Raw genomic sequence first — 14,729 nt, 5'->3', positions numbered from 1 at the left:
AAGGAGGGGGGGGGAGGAGAGGGGAGAGAGAGAGAGAGAGAGAGAGAGAGAGAGAGAGAGAGAGAGAGAGAGAGAGAAAGAAAGAGTTGAACACAGATCTGTGGCAAGGGGAAAGGCAGTAAAATGGGGAAAGGATTCCACTTACAACCTTGATATCCAATAAGGATTTTAAATATAGGCTTGGAACAAAGAAAACCATGCTCACCCAGCATCACCAGACACTGAATTTGTCTCTGTATTCCATTCTGTAATTCTTGGTGATAGCATTTGCAGCTTATGGTCTATGTCAGTGGGCACAGGGGCACTAGCCCAAGCTAGTCACATGCACCACACAAAGGCTGCATTTTACTGGTGGACACCAGTGTCTTCAGTGCTGGTCCCATAAAACATTTGAAATCACTCATGCAATTGTTTCTTGTTTCTTCTCAGATTACAGCCCATGGACATGACCCACACCTCACAAAAGTGGTTATTCCAGAAAAATTCCAGACCTTCAGTGCTCTTAAAAAGGATTTTCACCTTCCAATCCAAGGAAAACTAGATTCTATCCTGGTATCAAATCCTTCATGCCCGCTGATTCCTCTATACAAAGTAATGCCGAGCCACTCAGTTGCAACAAGGCCTGGTTTGTTCTTATTTTCCATGACTCTATTGCTCATATTTTTCAAATAAAGTAAAATGTGAAACAACCTCCATCACCACCTGGAATCAGGGATCAGTCACTCCAGGTTACTGCATCTCTAACTCCCTCTTGTGGAATGGCAACTGGATAAATGCCACTGCCTTCCCTAAGAAGGAGAATGGATGATTCCAAACCTACATTGAGCAACATGCAGGAATAATGAAAGGAATGCTGGGTCCAGATGAACGGAGTAACTACTATCAAGTACTACCCATAGACACTTCATCTCAAAGTTGTCTTAAAAATATTTAAGAAGCTTGAGACGAAAAACAGATGTTTCTGTGAGAAAAAAAGAGGAGTTAACTTTATATACAGCCAAATGAATCCAAGCAGCAGACATGCACATTTACTGATCACCTACTTTGTATGAGACTTCGCCATGAGTGCTGTTTGTGACGAGAGAATGCAATATGCAAATGGGTCTCCACAAAGGAATACTAGATCATAGGACTGAGAATGTTTACTTTTGCTAATGTTCTAAGGAGAAACAAGAGGAAACAGGCAAACATACCTTAGTGGTCTGAGAAAATGTCCCTGATGGGATGACAAAGTTGTGTCTACAGATCCCCAACACAACAGATCACGTCTTCCTCTCCAGAGCCAGTGCCCTTGCCTGTCTGTACCTAGATGCCACAGTTCTGTTCTGTTATGATGACCCCTTTTATATAATTCTGGACTCTTGCCTGAGCCTCAGATACATACCCAACTGCCCACTAGACACATCTACCTGGATGTGACCCATATCAGCCTCCCCTCATCATGTTGAAAATTGAGACTCCAGTCTCCTAGAGCTGTTCCTTCTGCTGTGTTGAGTCAATATTGTGTCTCTCTTCTTCACTTCATATATTCAGTCAGTCACTGAAGGCTCGTATTGATTCCTCACTGAAGGCTAATGTTCATTCCTCCCTCTCCTCACCACACTTACCTGTGCTGCTGAAACAGCTTTATGGGTCTCTTGCTCCCAGGTATCTCTTCGGCAAATCCATCTGACACAGCACTGGAGAAAAGGGCTACTTAAAAATCAACCATCAGCCCCTTCTGCTTCCTCAGCACATAGCACACTGAGATCTCAGGTCTGGAATGCCATCCTGATCGTACTATTCAACTGGACCTTGCTTCCCACCCAGCAAAACTCCATTCCAAGCATCATCTTCAACTAGGAAAGCTTTACTGCCATCCCACGAAATCCCAGGCACCCAGGTTCAAGGCCAGTGCTCCTTGATCCCTCAAATAAGCTGGCCATCTTGCTTATTGGACTTACAACACAGAAGTAGTATGCTCTACTTCATGTGGGCCTTCTCTGGTACACTGTGAGCTCTTGGAGGCAGGGTCTACTTGTCCGAAAAGTTCGTTTATGTAATGTATCCTCAGAGGCTAGTACAAAGTAGGTAAGAAATGAAGAGGAAAAAACAAAAAGATTTTAGCAATCTGCTACAGATTATTTCAGAAACTAAGAATTTGAATATTTTTATAAAACTAAGCTTTATGTTTGGCAATATTCCACTCACTAGTAACACACACACACACACACACACACACACACACACACACGGTGGTGTTTTCATGTATGTATCAAGAAAAAAATCCAAAGATAAATGCAAGTGAACACACTGTCAGGTAGGATAGTGATTTGCTAGCTGTAAATAGCACTACAAGCTACCTTCCATATCAGAAAATAACATTTTTAAGATCAGTACTCAATTTGAAGCAGTTGTTCTCCCCAACGAAAGTCAATTTACGTGAATGCATTGTAGGAACTAAGAGGAAAGATCAAACAGACAAAAAACCAGGAAGTGTGGTATGTAGATTTCTGAGTGCTGTGCGTTGCTTATAGCAAGTGAGTTGCTTCATTCCTCAGTTCAAAATGCTACATGAGAAAACTGCGCTGGGCACATGGCAAAGGCTTGAGAACCTAAAAGACTGAGGCGATGCATGGGCATCTGGCTTCCCTTTTCTGGTGCCAAACTTATTCTGTATTTTAATATCAATAGTATAGTTTTTAACCACTTGTAAAATTTTATAGTAGCATGAACATTTTGATCATTATTATTTAAGCATTAACTTATATCCTGGAAAGCATGAATAGTTCAGAAAATGACTTTGGTATATTACTTTTAAAATATATACAGCTAAGCTGGAGTGGTGGCTCACACCTGTAACCCCAGCACTTGGGAGATTTCCACAAGTTCAAGGCCAGCCTGGACTACAAAGTGAGACCCTGTCTCATAAAACCAAAATGACAATAATGTAAGACTAAACTTGATTTACCATCAGCTGGGTATTCTGAGTTCTAACTTACCCTTTTCTAAGATAGTTTTTAAAAGGCCATGAACTGGGCCTGGAGAGATGGCTCGGAGGTTAAGAGCTCTTTCCTGCTCTTCCAAAGTACCTGAGTTAGGTTTCCAGCATCCATGTCAGGCAGCTCACAAACACTTGAAGCTCCAGCTCTGGGGTATCTGATGTCCTTCTCTGGCCCCTGCAGGCACTTGCACTCATACACACACACACACACACACGAATTATTATCTGAATTGGTTCATGGTCCTTAAAATAACTTCTTACTGAAATAACTTTTATGTGGGTGTGTCATACTGGAGATTGGCTCAAAGCCTTGCATATACCAGGAAATTGTTCTACCATTGAGCTATATAGCCACAGCCACTTTTTTTTTCTTTCACTATTTGAGACAGAGTCTCGGTAAGTTCCCTTACTGGCCTTGAACTCACCACAGTTCAACTTGGCCTTGAATTTGTGCCTGCCTTAGCCTCCCCAAAGTAGCTAGGATTACAGGACTGCACCACCAGGTCTATCTTGAAATAACATTGTCAGAAATTTGTATCAAAAACCAATGTCAAATCATGTAAAGGCAAACAGGGTGAGAGGTATAGTTCTATGATAGTATGCTTAGCATATACAATGCCCTGGAGTCAATCCCCACTACCTGCCCCGCAAGGCCAAACAGCTATGGAATTATTCTATGGTCATATCAAGTCCTCAGTCCTCCTGAACACCTTTCACTGCTCCCCTCTAAGCTGAAGGATATGCTCTTGAAGCTCTAAATCAAGAGTGACAGAAGGCAAGAACTCTAACTTTAAATCTAGCACCCATTCCCTTATTTATACAAAGACCCCCCCCCCCCACTTTACAGTCACCCATAATTGCTGGAAACAGTGGTAGGACAGACCACGTTTTGGTGCCGTGTTTGGTGCTGATCCAGGTATAGAAAGCACAACTAATACTCAGGTGGATAAATATTTTGAAGGCAGTATACCTTATTAAAGGCTAAATTCTTTGCCTTACATATTAAAAAATTGACCTGAAACACTGGTTAGCAAGAATCATGTAATCAAGGAAGCTTTCGTGAAATGGCACAGCTTTCTCATGTGCCTGCTCAAATTGTGCTGGTTAACAGAAATCTAAATGGGGGATGTTTTAGACAAATGTTAATCCTTGCAGACCAGTGTCAATGTTGATTTTGGTGCTTAAATTTTCACATTCAGATAAACTGCTGAATGTATCAGAAATGTTCAGCCTCCTCTCATTTCTGAGTCATTCCAGAAATCAATTTTGTGCTTTGTTGCAGAGGCAATTCTGTAATGTCTCTAAAAATGGTATTAATCTACCTTTCCAAAGTATAGGCTGATGTTGGACTAGAAGTTGCTATTCCTAAGAAATGCACAGAAACAGCATAGCACATGTATCTTGCTGCAGCAGGCTGTCTTTGAGAAGCATGGCTGATTCTATAGGGTAGCAATACAGATGATGCTATAAGATTGCTTCTGTCTTCCTCCAACCGTAGGAAGAGGGAGAAAATGCTGTCGGCTGGAGTAAGGAACACTAAGTTCTTGATAGCTGAAATAGGTTTCACATTCCTGGGTTTGTTCTAGACTTCACGTCACTAATAAACAGATACTGTACTGTATTACTCACAAAACATTTTAAGCATATTTTAGCACACAAAGCACCCCACAGCCTTTTACTAGAAGTTTCTTGTTGATTTTACAAGCTTTCTCAATGACTTTCTTTTATACTATAATTAAGAACCTAATGTAAAAACAAAAAAGGAAAATATTAAGATGCATATATTGTTCAAGACTATAAAGTTTATTGGGGAGGGGCCGTGACTACCTCTGGGCTTCTTAAATTTAGATTATCTTATTATCAATAAAGAATATTCATATAGTGAATGCTGTCTCTTGTTACTTTGAGTATTTTTTTCAAATTTAATAAAATCTGTAAACTAAAAAAGACTACCACCAAATATACCCTAGCAAAAATCAATTTTATTGTCTTTTATGAGGCAATAGTATTACAAAAATTCTTCAAAAGTCCAGACAATCATTCCAGGACAGTTTATGCTATTTATGATACATTCCAAGTTAATTTGGATTATGTGGAGGCAGGTCTCTTCTTGTTTTTGCCATAATGCATACTCCAAGGTAGCTGGCCGGAAAGCTTCCAGGCCCTAACACCTGTCTCTGCTTCTCATCTTGCATCAGTACAGGAGTTATAAATGCATGCCACGGAATCCAGGTGGTTTTTTTTTTTTTTTTGGTTTTTCTTTTTATTTATGAGTATGCGTGTATTGCCTGCATGTAGGTAAGTACACCCGTGTCGTGCAGTGCCCACAGAAGATAGAAGAGGCTGTTGGATCCCCTGGAACTGGAGTTACAGAGTTGGCAGCTGCCATGTGAGCGCTGGGATTCAAACCCAGGATTTCTGCAAGAATAGTCAATGTTCTTAGCCACTGAGCCATCTCTCCAGCCCCTTGTTTTTTAACACAGGGTCTCACTATATAGCCATGGCTGGCCAGGAAATTGCTGTGACTAGGCTGGCATCAAACTCACAGAACTTTGCCTGCTTCTACCTCCAAATGCTGAGATTGAAGGCATGAACCAACATGCCCAGCTGAATCCAGTTTTTTACATGGGTCCCGGGCATATAACTCAAGTCTTCAGGCCTGTGGCAATCACCGTTAACCCAGAGCCATCGCACTGGCTCAAATATCTCAATTTTAAAAGAACGCAGTTTCTCCATTTTTTAAAACAAAATTTGTTTCAATATATTAAGAAACCTTTGGGCAGAAGTTCCTTGGAATAATTTAGCCAGACCTAGGTATTTAAATTTGTAGCTGCTGGGGCTGGTAAGATGACTCAGCCATTAAGAACACTGGCTGTTCTAGCACAGGGCCTGGTTTCAGTCCCCAGCAGCCACACAGCAGCTAATCACCATCCTTAACTCTAGTTTCAGGGGATCCAACACCCTCTTCTAGCCTGTGAGCACTGCATGACACAGGTACACTTACATACATGCAGACTAGAGCATTCACACACAAAATAAATTTTAAAAATTTAAAATTTGTAGCTATTGAAGTTGAAAGATTTGATGGACGTGAACCATCAGTCCAAGAATCTGCTTAAAATTGGCATTTAGTAGTGACAAAAAAAGTCCTATTTGGCAGGAAGGTGGAGACCAGGCATTGCCACTATTGAAAACATTACCAACCAGTCCCAGAGCAAGATAGTTTTTAAAATAAACTAAAAGTAAACTAATTTTTATTAATTTGTTTTTGCATGTGTGCCCAAGTCCCAGAGTGCACTTGTGGATATCAGAGAATAAATTCTAGAAGTCTCCACCACATGGATTGAATTTAAGGTCCTGAAGCTTAGTGGCAAGTACCTTTACCCAGAGTCATGACACCAGCCCTGAACTAAAAATGTAAAAGCCTTGGACATAAGGGAAAATTAGAGAGAAAAAAATCAAATTATAAACAATTTTTAGATGAACTGATTTTCCTCTATTTGTGTGTGTGTGTGTGTGTGTGTGTGTGTACAAGAAACAGGTAAGAGGACAAGAAAACAAAGGAAACTGAATTCAAAGCCTCATCCATGTTATCACAGCTTAAACCCCCAACTTCCAAATTTTCTACGTTGCTTTGTTTTTTTATTTTTATTCCACATGTGTGTTTTGTCTGCATTTAAGTGCATCTCATGTATGCAGTGCCCTTGGAGGGCACTGGATCGCCTAAATGTAGTTAACAAGCAGTTGTTAGCTGCCACGTGGGTGCTGGGAACCAAGCCTGGGTCCTCAGCGAGAACCACCACTGCTCTTAACTGCTGGGCCATCTCTCCAGCCCGAGATGCTGCCTTTATAATGGGGGGGGGGGACAATTTATAGAACAGAACCTCAGAATCTCGGGTTTCAGAGCCAATTCAGGTGATTGCTAAGCCTTTTCACATGTTCATATACATTTCTAGAATTCCTTTGAAAATAGCATAGGTCAAAATAAGCTAATGTCCAACATTAAAGTATAGCTTTGGGGGGGGGTCTTTTTTAAGACAGGGTCTCCCTGTAGCTCCAGCTGGCCTGGCCTGGAACTCGCTATGTAGACCAGGCTGGCCTCAACTCACAGAGACCCACCTGCTTCTGCCTCCTAAGTGCTGGGACTACAGGCGTCCACCACCATGCCCAGGCTTCTTTTGACTTCCACATACACAATGTCACACATACACAAATGAAAAATATTCCAAATGCCCTTTAAAAATAAATTCAGCATTCAACCAGAGTACTACTATAAAACTTCACAATGTAATTCTATGACAACTTGAAGCTCACACAAGAATGGCAACCAAGCATCTTTAAAACCTTCATTAGAGGGACTGGAGAGATGATGGCTCAGCGGTTAAGAACACTGACTATTCTTGCAGAAGACCCCAGGTTCGAATTCCAGCACCCACAGGGCAGCTAACAACTATAACTCCAGCTCCAGGGGATCCGACAGCCTCTTCTGTTCTCCACGGGCATTGCACAACACGGGTGCATTTACCTACAGGCAGGCAATACACACATACGCATAAAAAATTTAAAAAATATTTAAAAAAAAAACTTCATTAGGAATTTTTAAAATTTAAGCAAAATAATCTGATAGCTTAGCTTTGTGGTCTGCAGTCTATGTGCTCTTGTTGTAAAGCCAGTCTCAAGACCCAGGGCCCTACACTTTGATTCATTTTTCAGTGCTGGGGAACTGAACTGAGAAACTCACCCATGCACAAAGTCACCAGCCTTAATAAATCCCTACTGAGCAGTTACCCATATGTGTGACAAGGGGTTTCTGCTTTCTGGGGATTTAGTTTCAAAGAGAATAAAAGAGCAATTACAACAGGGTTGCACCACTTACTATCTCCCAGCTTGCCTAGTGACCCAAGTACAGCATAGAGAGAAAAGAGCATTCCTGCCCTACTTAACTGCATCAGTTCCTACTCCTAGTGTCTTGGTGGCTCCGAACTACATCAAGCTGTGCATAGCATGTGTACTTCCAAAATGAGACAGTACAGCCAACCCAAAAAGGAAGCATCCGGACCCGTGCCTTAGTTAGCCAAAAAGAGTATTATGAAAAAAATGTAAGACACCGTTATTTTCTTCAAACAATTCTTTAAATATTTAATAAACCATTTATTTGCAAATAAATAATGTATATCAAACCTAAACATTTAGACATTAGTAATCCACAAGCATATAAAATCAAATTCAAGATTATTAATTCCAAATTTATGAAGTTTCAGGACTGCCAAAGTTAGTACTAATTCCATCAGCTCTTTTGTTTGCTACTTAGCTGTTACAAATATTTAATCATGGGGGGAGAAATCTTTTTGTAGTTTAAGCCAAAAATGTATCGCCAGCATGAAACTGCCCTTTGGTTACACGAAACTTAGTCTGGTTGGATAATTTTTATTGTTTTTTGGGGGGAGGGCATTTAAGACACCTCGGCTGGTCTGAAACTCAAGTTCTGGGATTAAAGGTGTGTGCCATCACACCCAGTCCCTTGTACCTGGTGCTATGAAAGCACTTTAAAAACTGTATGTGTACCCGATTGTATGTGCATGGGTGCACATGTGGTAGAACATGTGTGGAGATCAGAGGACACATTTGTTGAGTTGGTTCTCTCCTTCTACCTTTACTTGGGCTCCAGGAATTGAACTCAGGTCCAGGCTTTTGCAGCAAGCGCCTTTACCACCTGAGCTGTCTTGCTAGCTCATAACTTACAATTTCTAAAGAACAGAGAAAGTAGGACATTTCAGAATGTCAATAATTTAAATATTCAATCCTTCATGTATTCCTTAGCTCCTTACATGAAAGGTACTAAATAAGTTAAATGTTCTTGTATTTAAAAAAGAAAAAAGGAAATCTGATACTTTTCATGTGGCCAGTTCTCATGAAGGGCCCAATAACTGTGGAATTGTGGTTGAAGGGCAGGAAGTACACTTCCAATAGTCCTTCGAAGTAGAGATTATTTAAAACACAAGTGAGGATGAAAATGAGCTATATAGCCAATGCAAATTACATTAAAAACCCAAATATAAAATATAAAAAGAAGTGAAATTTTTCTAAAAGTTAATATTCACTATTCTTACTCCCAAGGAGAGTAAATTATACCACAAAGAAATTTACATGGACTAAGACACTTGTCTGCTTTAACTTACGTAAATAAAAATAAAACACATCTAATTTTTAGGGTTATACAGTTAGAAATATATAATTTTATGTTTATGGACAGGTCAGCTAGTTGAAATAAGTTAGCACAATCATTTGAATTGGTTGTCTGCACACTGGGCAGGGCTTATTCCTTTTCTTTAGTTTCTTTGCACATGTGAAGCATGACATAAGATGTCCCGTTTTGCCATGAACAATGCAACCATTTTTAGGTCGACCTTGGCAAATCACACACGGTTCAATGGCATTAAGGGGAACACTAGATTCCATACTTTCTTCTTTGTCTTGGGCTTCATCCTTCTCAAACTCTTTGACCTCTTCTTGGCTGCTATAAATAGTACTACCGGAAGTGGATGGCTGAGAAAAGTCCTCACTTTCTTGTGACTGCGAGCTTTCTGTGACTTTATCATTTTCCTCAACACAGGACTCTTTAGAATCATTCACTGTAGGTTTTTTACCATCAGGCACATCCAAGCCCTCATCTGTATGAGCTGAGCTTTCTAGTTTGACTTTTTCAGAGATTTCCCCTTTATCTTTCCCTTTATCTTCTGGAAGCCAGTTTTCACGAAGGGCCCAACATCTGTTGCAGTGTGATGGGAGAGGAGGATTCATTTCCTTGCAGGAAGTACACTTCCAATAGTCCTTCAATAAAAGAAGACATTAACTTTAATTATTCCTTATTAGTCATAGCAAAGCTACTAACTTAAATGTATCTGAGGTAAAAATGTATCACACAGTTCAATTTTCAGCATTTCGTGTTTTACATAAAATAACAAGAACATGAAAACTTCAATTAATAATGTTTACCAGAAATTTACTAGGTACTTTCACCCCACATGTATACACACAAATAGTGAACTATGTGAGATAATAGCTATTTGTTTCACTGCAAGGTCTAAGATCAATCCCTAAAACTTTTTTATTAAAAAAAACCTAAGACAAAAATAAAAATCGTGGTGTTGGAGAGATAGCTCAAAGGTAGAGAGTGCTTGCTGCTCTTGCAAAGGATCCAGGTCCTGTTCCTAGCACCAACATGGCAGCTCACAACTGCCATACATGCAGGCAAAACATTCATAAACATAAATCTTTATATATATACACATATTGGGGGCTGGAGAGATGGCTCAGCAGTTAAGAACATTGACTGTTCTTGCAGAAGACCCCAGTTCAAATCCCAGCACCCACATGGCACTGCAAGAGCAGCTAGTGCTCTTAACAGCTGAGCCATCTCTCCAGCCCCTATAACCTAAATTTTTGTTTTCTTCTTTTCAGTATGAAATGAGGTCCTCAGTTTCTTACATGGGGAGAGCAATACTATCATCTGCATTAACAGAGGGTCCTAAGGATTGGTGACCTGCTCACTGAAGCATGTTCATTGTGATCTCATATGTAAAGCAATAAATCCTTTACGTTAACCAATGAAAAGCCAAGAAAAGTTTTTTTTTTTAATTTGACAAACTTGAATAACTACTAAGGGATGACACAGAAGTCATGTGTGTACTGAGACTATGTATTAATTAGATGAATTATACATATTTTAAAGTCACATTTATTTATTTATTTGTATTCTTTTTGGCCTCTTTTGTGATTTCTCAGTTGTAAATGGTTATCCTTTTACAACTGAGAAAGGGTCTCCATGTAGCCAGCCCCAGCTGTCCTGGAGCTATGTGGACCAGGCTAGCCTTGAACTCACAAAAATCCACCTGCCTCTGCCTCCTGAGTGCTGGGATTAAAGGCGTGCGCCACCATGCCCGGCCTCCAAAAATGGATTAATTTTTAACAGGCTTTTAAAAATATAAAGTTGGCATTTTCCCCATGGGGACACTTTCAATGGCAAGGGCAGGGACGGAGGATATGACAGGGAGAGAAGGAGGAGGAGGAGCTAGTATAAAAAAACAAAGGGAATGGTATTAATCCAAAAACCTACTGAAAAATTATACATAGAGTATCCCTACCTGAATCTGTGAGTATAGCTGAAGACTACGTAACAAGAAACAGTGCCAGGCAGGAGAAACCTTCCTTGGAGTTGTTGGCCAGGGTAGTCCAAGAGACTCCCAAAATTACACAGGCTATTGCCACAGCCCTTGATTGCCTCCCAGAACCTGAGGTAAGACCAAAACCTATGCTGAAGACAAGACATACTTTGGACACAGGATTTGGAGCAATAGGGCTGGGATGGACCTAGAAGCCACCTCCCCTGAAAGCTAGTTCTCACAGCTTTAGGGAGCACTACACAAGCTGGTAAGGGAGAATATCAACCAATGGTCCAACCCTAGCTTCAAGGCCTAAAAACCACATCAATGACCAGCACAGCAAATGACATTGGTGCAGTAGTGGCACTTTCATCTTGTGGGTAATCAACAGCTACCTAATTGGACTTAAAGCCCACTCAATGAGAGGAAACTCATATCTGGTACTGTAAACCTAGCCAAATAAACATAGCTGGAGAGGTCACAGATCTTAGAGAAAACCCAAGGCCCTCATAGCCCTAGACAAATGTAATTTCTTACTATGTGCAAAATATGGATCCTTAGATTTACAGATGTATCCCAGTCACCACCCATCAAAGTAGCTTCCTTTTCAACAGACAGAGATTACTGCAGTTACACCACTGGTCACTCAGAGAGTCTCTCTGAATTGCCCAAGCCTAAGTGGCACATCTAGGATACAACCTCTCTTTATACCTACGGCTCATGGAACATAGAACAAGTGACGAAGAGAACACTAATGCACCTTTTAATTCTCATCAATGAAGCTTCCTCATGCCACAGAGGGCCAGGAACACAAAAGGCCACAAATGGCCAAAACACAAGAGAATAAAAGTCAGTGGAATGTGAATTCTTGGACAGGACTCCTCTACTGAGGTCCACCCAGCCAGTGCTCAGGGACCATTGCAGAAGAGGGGGCAGAAAGATTATAAGAGCCAGGGAGGAGGTGCCTGACCATACAGAAACAGTCCTACAGGCACCTGGGGCCCTTCTCATACAAACCTCATACAAAACAGCAATGGTGTCAGCATGCACAAAACCCATGCAAACTCAGGCCGACAAAAACCAAGCACAGAACTGTGGAAATGAACAGCAAGCCCCAATCTTAGTTGAAGAATTATTGGCAGCTGATTACTGCTAGGTGAAGAAGAGCTGACCTTCTTGAAGAGAGAGGCTCTAAATAGGCTGACTAAACCCCGGCAGATGAACTTGCACTGAGGAACATCTCAGGACACTAACTTTACAAAATAAGCCTTAATACAAATGACAGAATGTATTAACTCCAGTGGAGGGGCTATGAAAGGGTACAAAGAGGAAGGAGGCATAAAGATGATTTTATGTATGAAATACCAAAAATTCAATTAAAACAAAACAGCCGGGCGTGGTGGCGCATGCCTTTAATTCCAGCACTTTGGAGGCAGAGGCAGGTGGATCTTTGTGAGTTCGAGGCCAGCCTGGTCTACATAGTGAGTTCCAGGACAGCTGGGACTACAAGGAGACCCTGTCTCAAAAAAAGACAAAAAACAAAACAAAACTATATATATATATATAAGATAAAATGTCAGGGATGGAGATGGCTCAGTGGTTAGGAGCACTGACTGCTCTCGTAAAGGACCCAAGTTCAGTTCCCAGCTAACAACTGTCCAAAACTCCAGTTGCAAGGTATCCGACACCCTCTTCTGGCCTCCGAGGGCTTTGCATGACACAGGTGCACTGACATACATGCAGGGAAAACACTCATACACATAAATCAAAAATAATTAATAATAAATAAATAAAAATATAAAGTCAACACTGGCCTAGGAGGAAGGTAGCTCCCTGGTGTAGAATACTTGTCTAGCATGTACAAAGCCCTGGGTTCCATTCCTAGCACTGAAGAAAAAGTCAAAAGTCTCTCTTTCAAGTGTATGACTATCAGTACTTTTTTCTACCTTATCTGGAAAATCTTTAAAAAAATTAAAAATGGACTGCTTCCTGCACCTGCTTGAAGATGTGCGCACTCAGCTTTCTTCTGTCTTCCCCCTACCATGTCTCCCCACCATGACAGACTACAACCCCTCTGGAAATGCGCCTCTGAGTCCCACATGAGTGGTGGGGCTGAAGAATCCCAGGAAAGTGTGGGAGCTGCTGAGAGCACTTCATACTCTGTGACCTGCCCATGTGAAATCCTATGGAGCTGTGTGAAGAGAAGCATGCTGGGTAGGCAACAGCACCCTGATTCAAACTCCAGAGCCTTCTTGGCCCTAGCTCTGGTCCTGAGCAGCAATACAAGGGGAACCTGGAGATGAAATCCAGTGACCACAGCTGATCATTGATAGCCACCCCTTCAGTCTTCCAGGGACCAGAAAAGGCACCAACACAGTAATGCTGGCCACTATGGGACTCCAATGTGCCAAGAAATTTGCTGAAATGGTCAAAAAAAATTTTTTTTAAATATATTCACTGTGGTCTTGTATCTGTCAAACTGTATCTGTTTAAGCCAGACTGGATGTCACATGTCTTCAATCCCAGCATTTGGGAGGCAGAGGCAGGCAGATTTCTGTAAGTTTGAGGCCAGTCTGATCTGCATAGGGAGAGGAGACCCCATCTCAAACCACCCCTCACCACAAAAAAAAAAATTACTCTATTTGAAGATATAGTTCATTCACTTAGATTAAGTAAATGTTGCGGCACCTTTTCCTTCACATTTAAGTCTATTCCTACTCCCTTAAATTAAGCTCAATCCTAGGGGGCTAGAGAGACAGCTCAGCAGTTAAGAGCACTGGCTGCTCTTGCAGAGGACTCAGGTTCAATTCCCAGCACCAACATGGCAGTGAACTACCATCCCTAACTTCAGTTCCAGGAGATCTGATGTCCTCTTCTGACCTTTGTAGGCAATGCACAACACAGGTGCACCTACATACATGCACTCAAACACATAAAATATAAAATACATATTTTTTTTAAAAGCTCAATCCTGGGTACTGCCTAGATTCTAGTCAACAAAACTAGATGAAACCTGCACCTTTCCTAAGCAAACAGGTCCTACCCATAAATTACTAGGACTCCTTAAGAAGTGGTCTAAAGACCACAGCTCAACTAAATATCCCCTATTCCATCCACAAGAGAAACTGAAAAACAATTCTTCTCAACAACTACTGCCAGCTAAAATCTCCCACCCTTCAAAATATATGCCCCACATTTGTCAATCCTCTCTTGTATTCTCTGTACCTGGCCCAGTTTATCTTCCTTATTCCAACGTCTCTTCATACCATGCGACTGCAATAGCAAACTCTTGCACATCCTCATTTCTCATTGAACATATAGCCTATACCCTTGCCTAAACTGAAACATAAATCTTGACTGAGGACACTTTATACACAAAATATGCCATAAAAAAATCCTCCTAAAGTGTACCCTGAATTACCAAGAAATATTAAGGGTAAAGACTATTCATTCTCCACAATGATTCTTCAAGTTATTAAAGGTGGCTTCCACTAGCTCCCAAAGTCAAACACAAAAGCCTTACAAAAGCTGGGGGAGGATATTCCAAGTAATCCATCAAAAAAAAAACCCCATATTATTCCAAT

At 41.0% G+C, this 14,729-nt stretch overlaps 2 protein-coding genes across 6 annotated transcripts in view; one reads left to right on the top strand and one right to left on the bottom strand.

Moving 5' to 3' along the window:
• Positions 1-4,869, top strand: part of Cpm (carboxypeptidase M) — an 86,509-nt gene extending 81,640 nt beyond the window's left edge. The window contains exon 9 of the mRNA XM_008846972.3: positions 430-4,869. Coding sequence (XP_008845194.1) covers positions 430-672 — 243 coding nt within the window. The 3' untranslated portion in view covers positions 673-4,869. The remainder of the gene's footprint in view (positions 1-429) is intronic.
• A 3,636-nt stretch (positions 4,870-8,505) lies between these two features.
• The window catches only part of Mdm2 (MDM2 proto-oncogene), a 34,623-nt gene continuing 28,399 nt past the window's right edge, over positions 8,506-14,729 (bottom strand). For all 5 annotated transcript variants that reach the window (XM_017801625.2, XM_008846971.3, XM_029570331.1 and 2 more), the window contains one exon: positions 8,506-9,814. In XM_017801625.2, coding sequence (XP_017657114.1) covers positions 9,242-9,814 — 573 coding nt within the window. In that variant the 3' untranslated portion in view covers positions 8,506-9,241. The remainder of the gene's footprint in view (positions 9,815-14,729) is intronic.

This window comes from Nannospalax galili, unplaced genomic scaffold (genome assembly GCF_000622305.1).
Source record: "Nannospalax galili isolate Female #2095 unplaced genomic scaffold, S.galili_v1.0 scaffold463, whole genome shotgun sequence".
Lineage (NCBI taxonomy): Eukaryota > Metazoa > Chordata > Mammalia > Rodentia > Spalacidae > Nannospalax > Nannospalax galili.
This window is presented reverse-complemented; position numbering and strand designations above follow the sequence as displayed.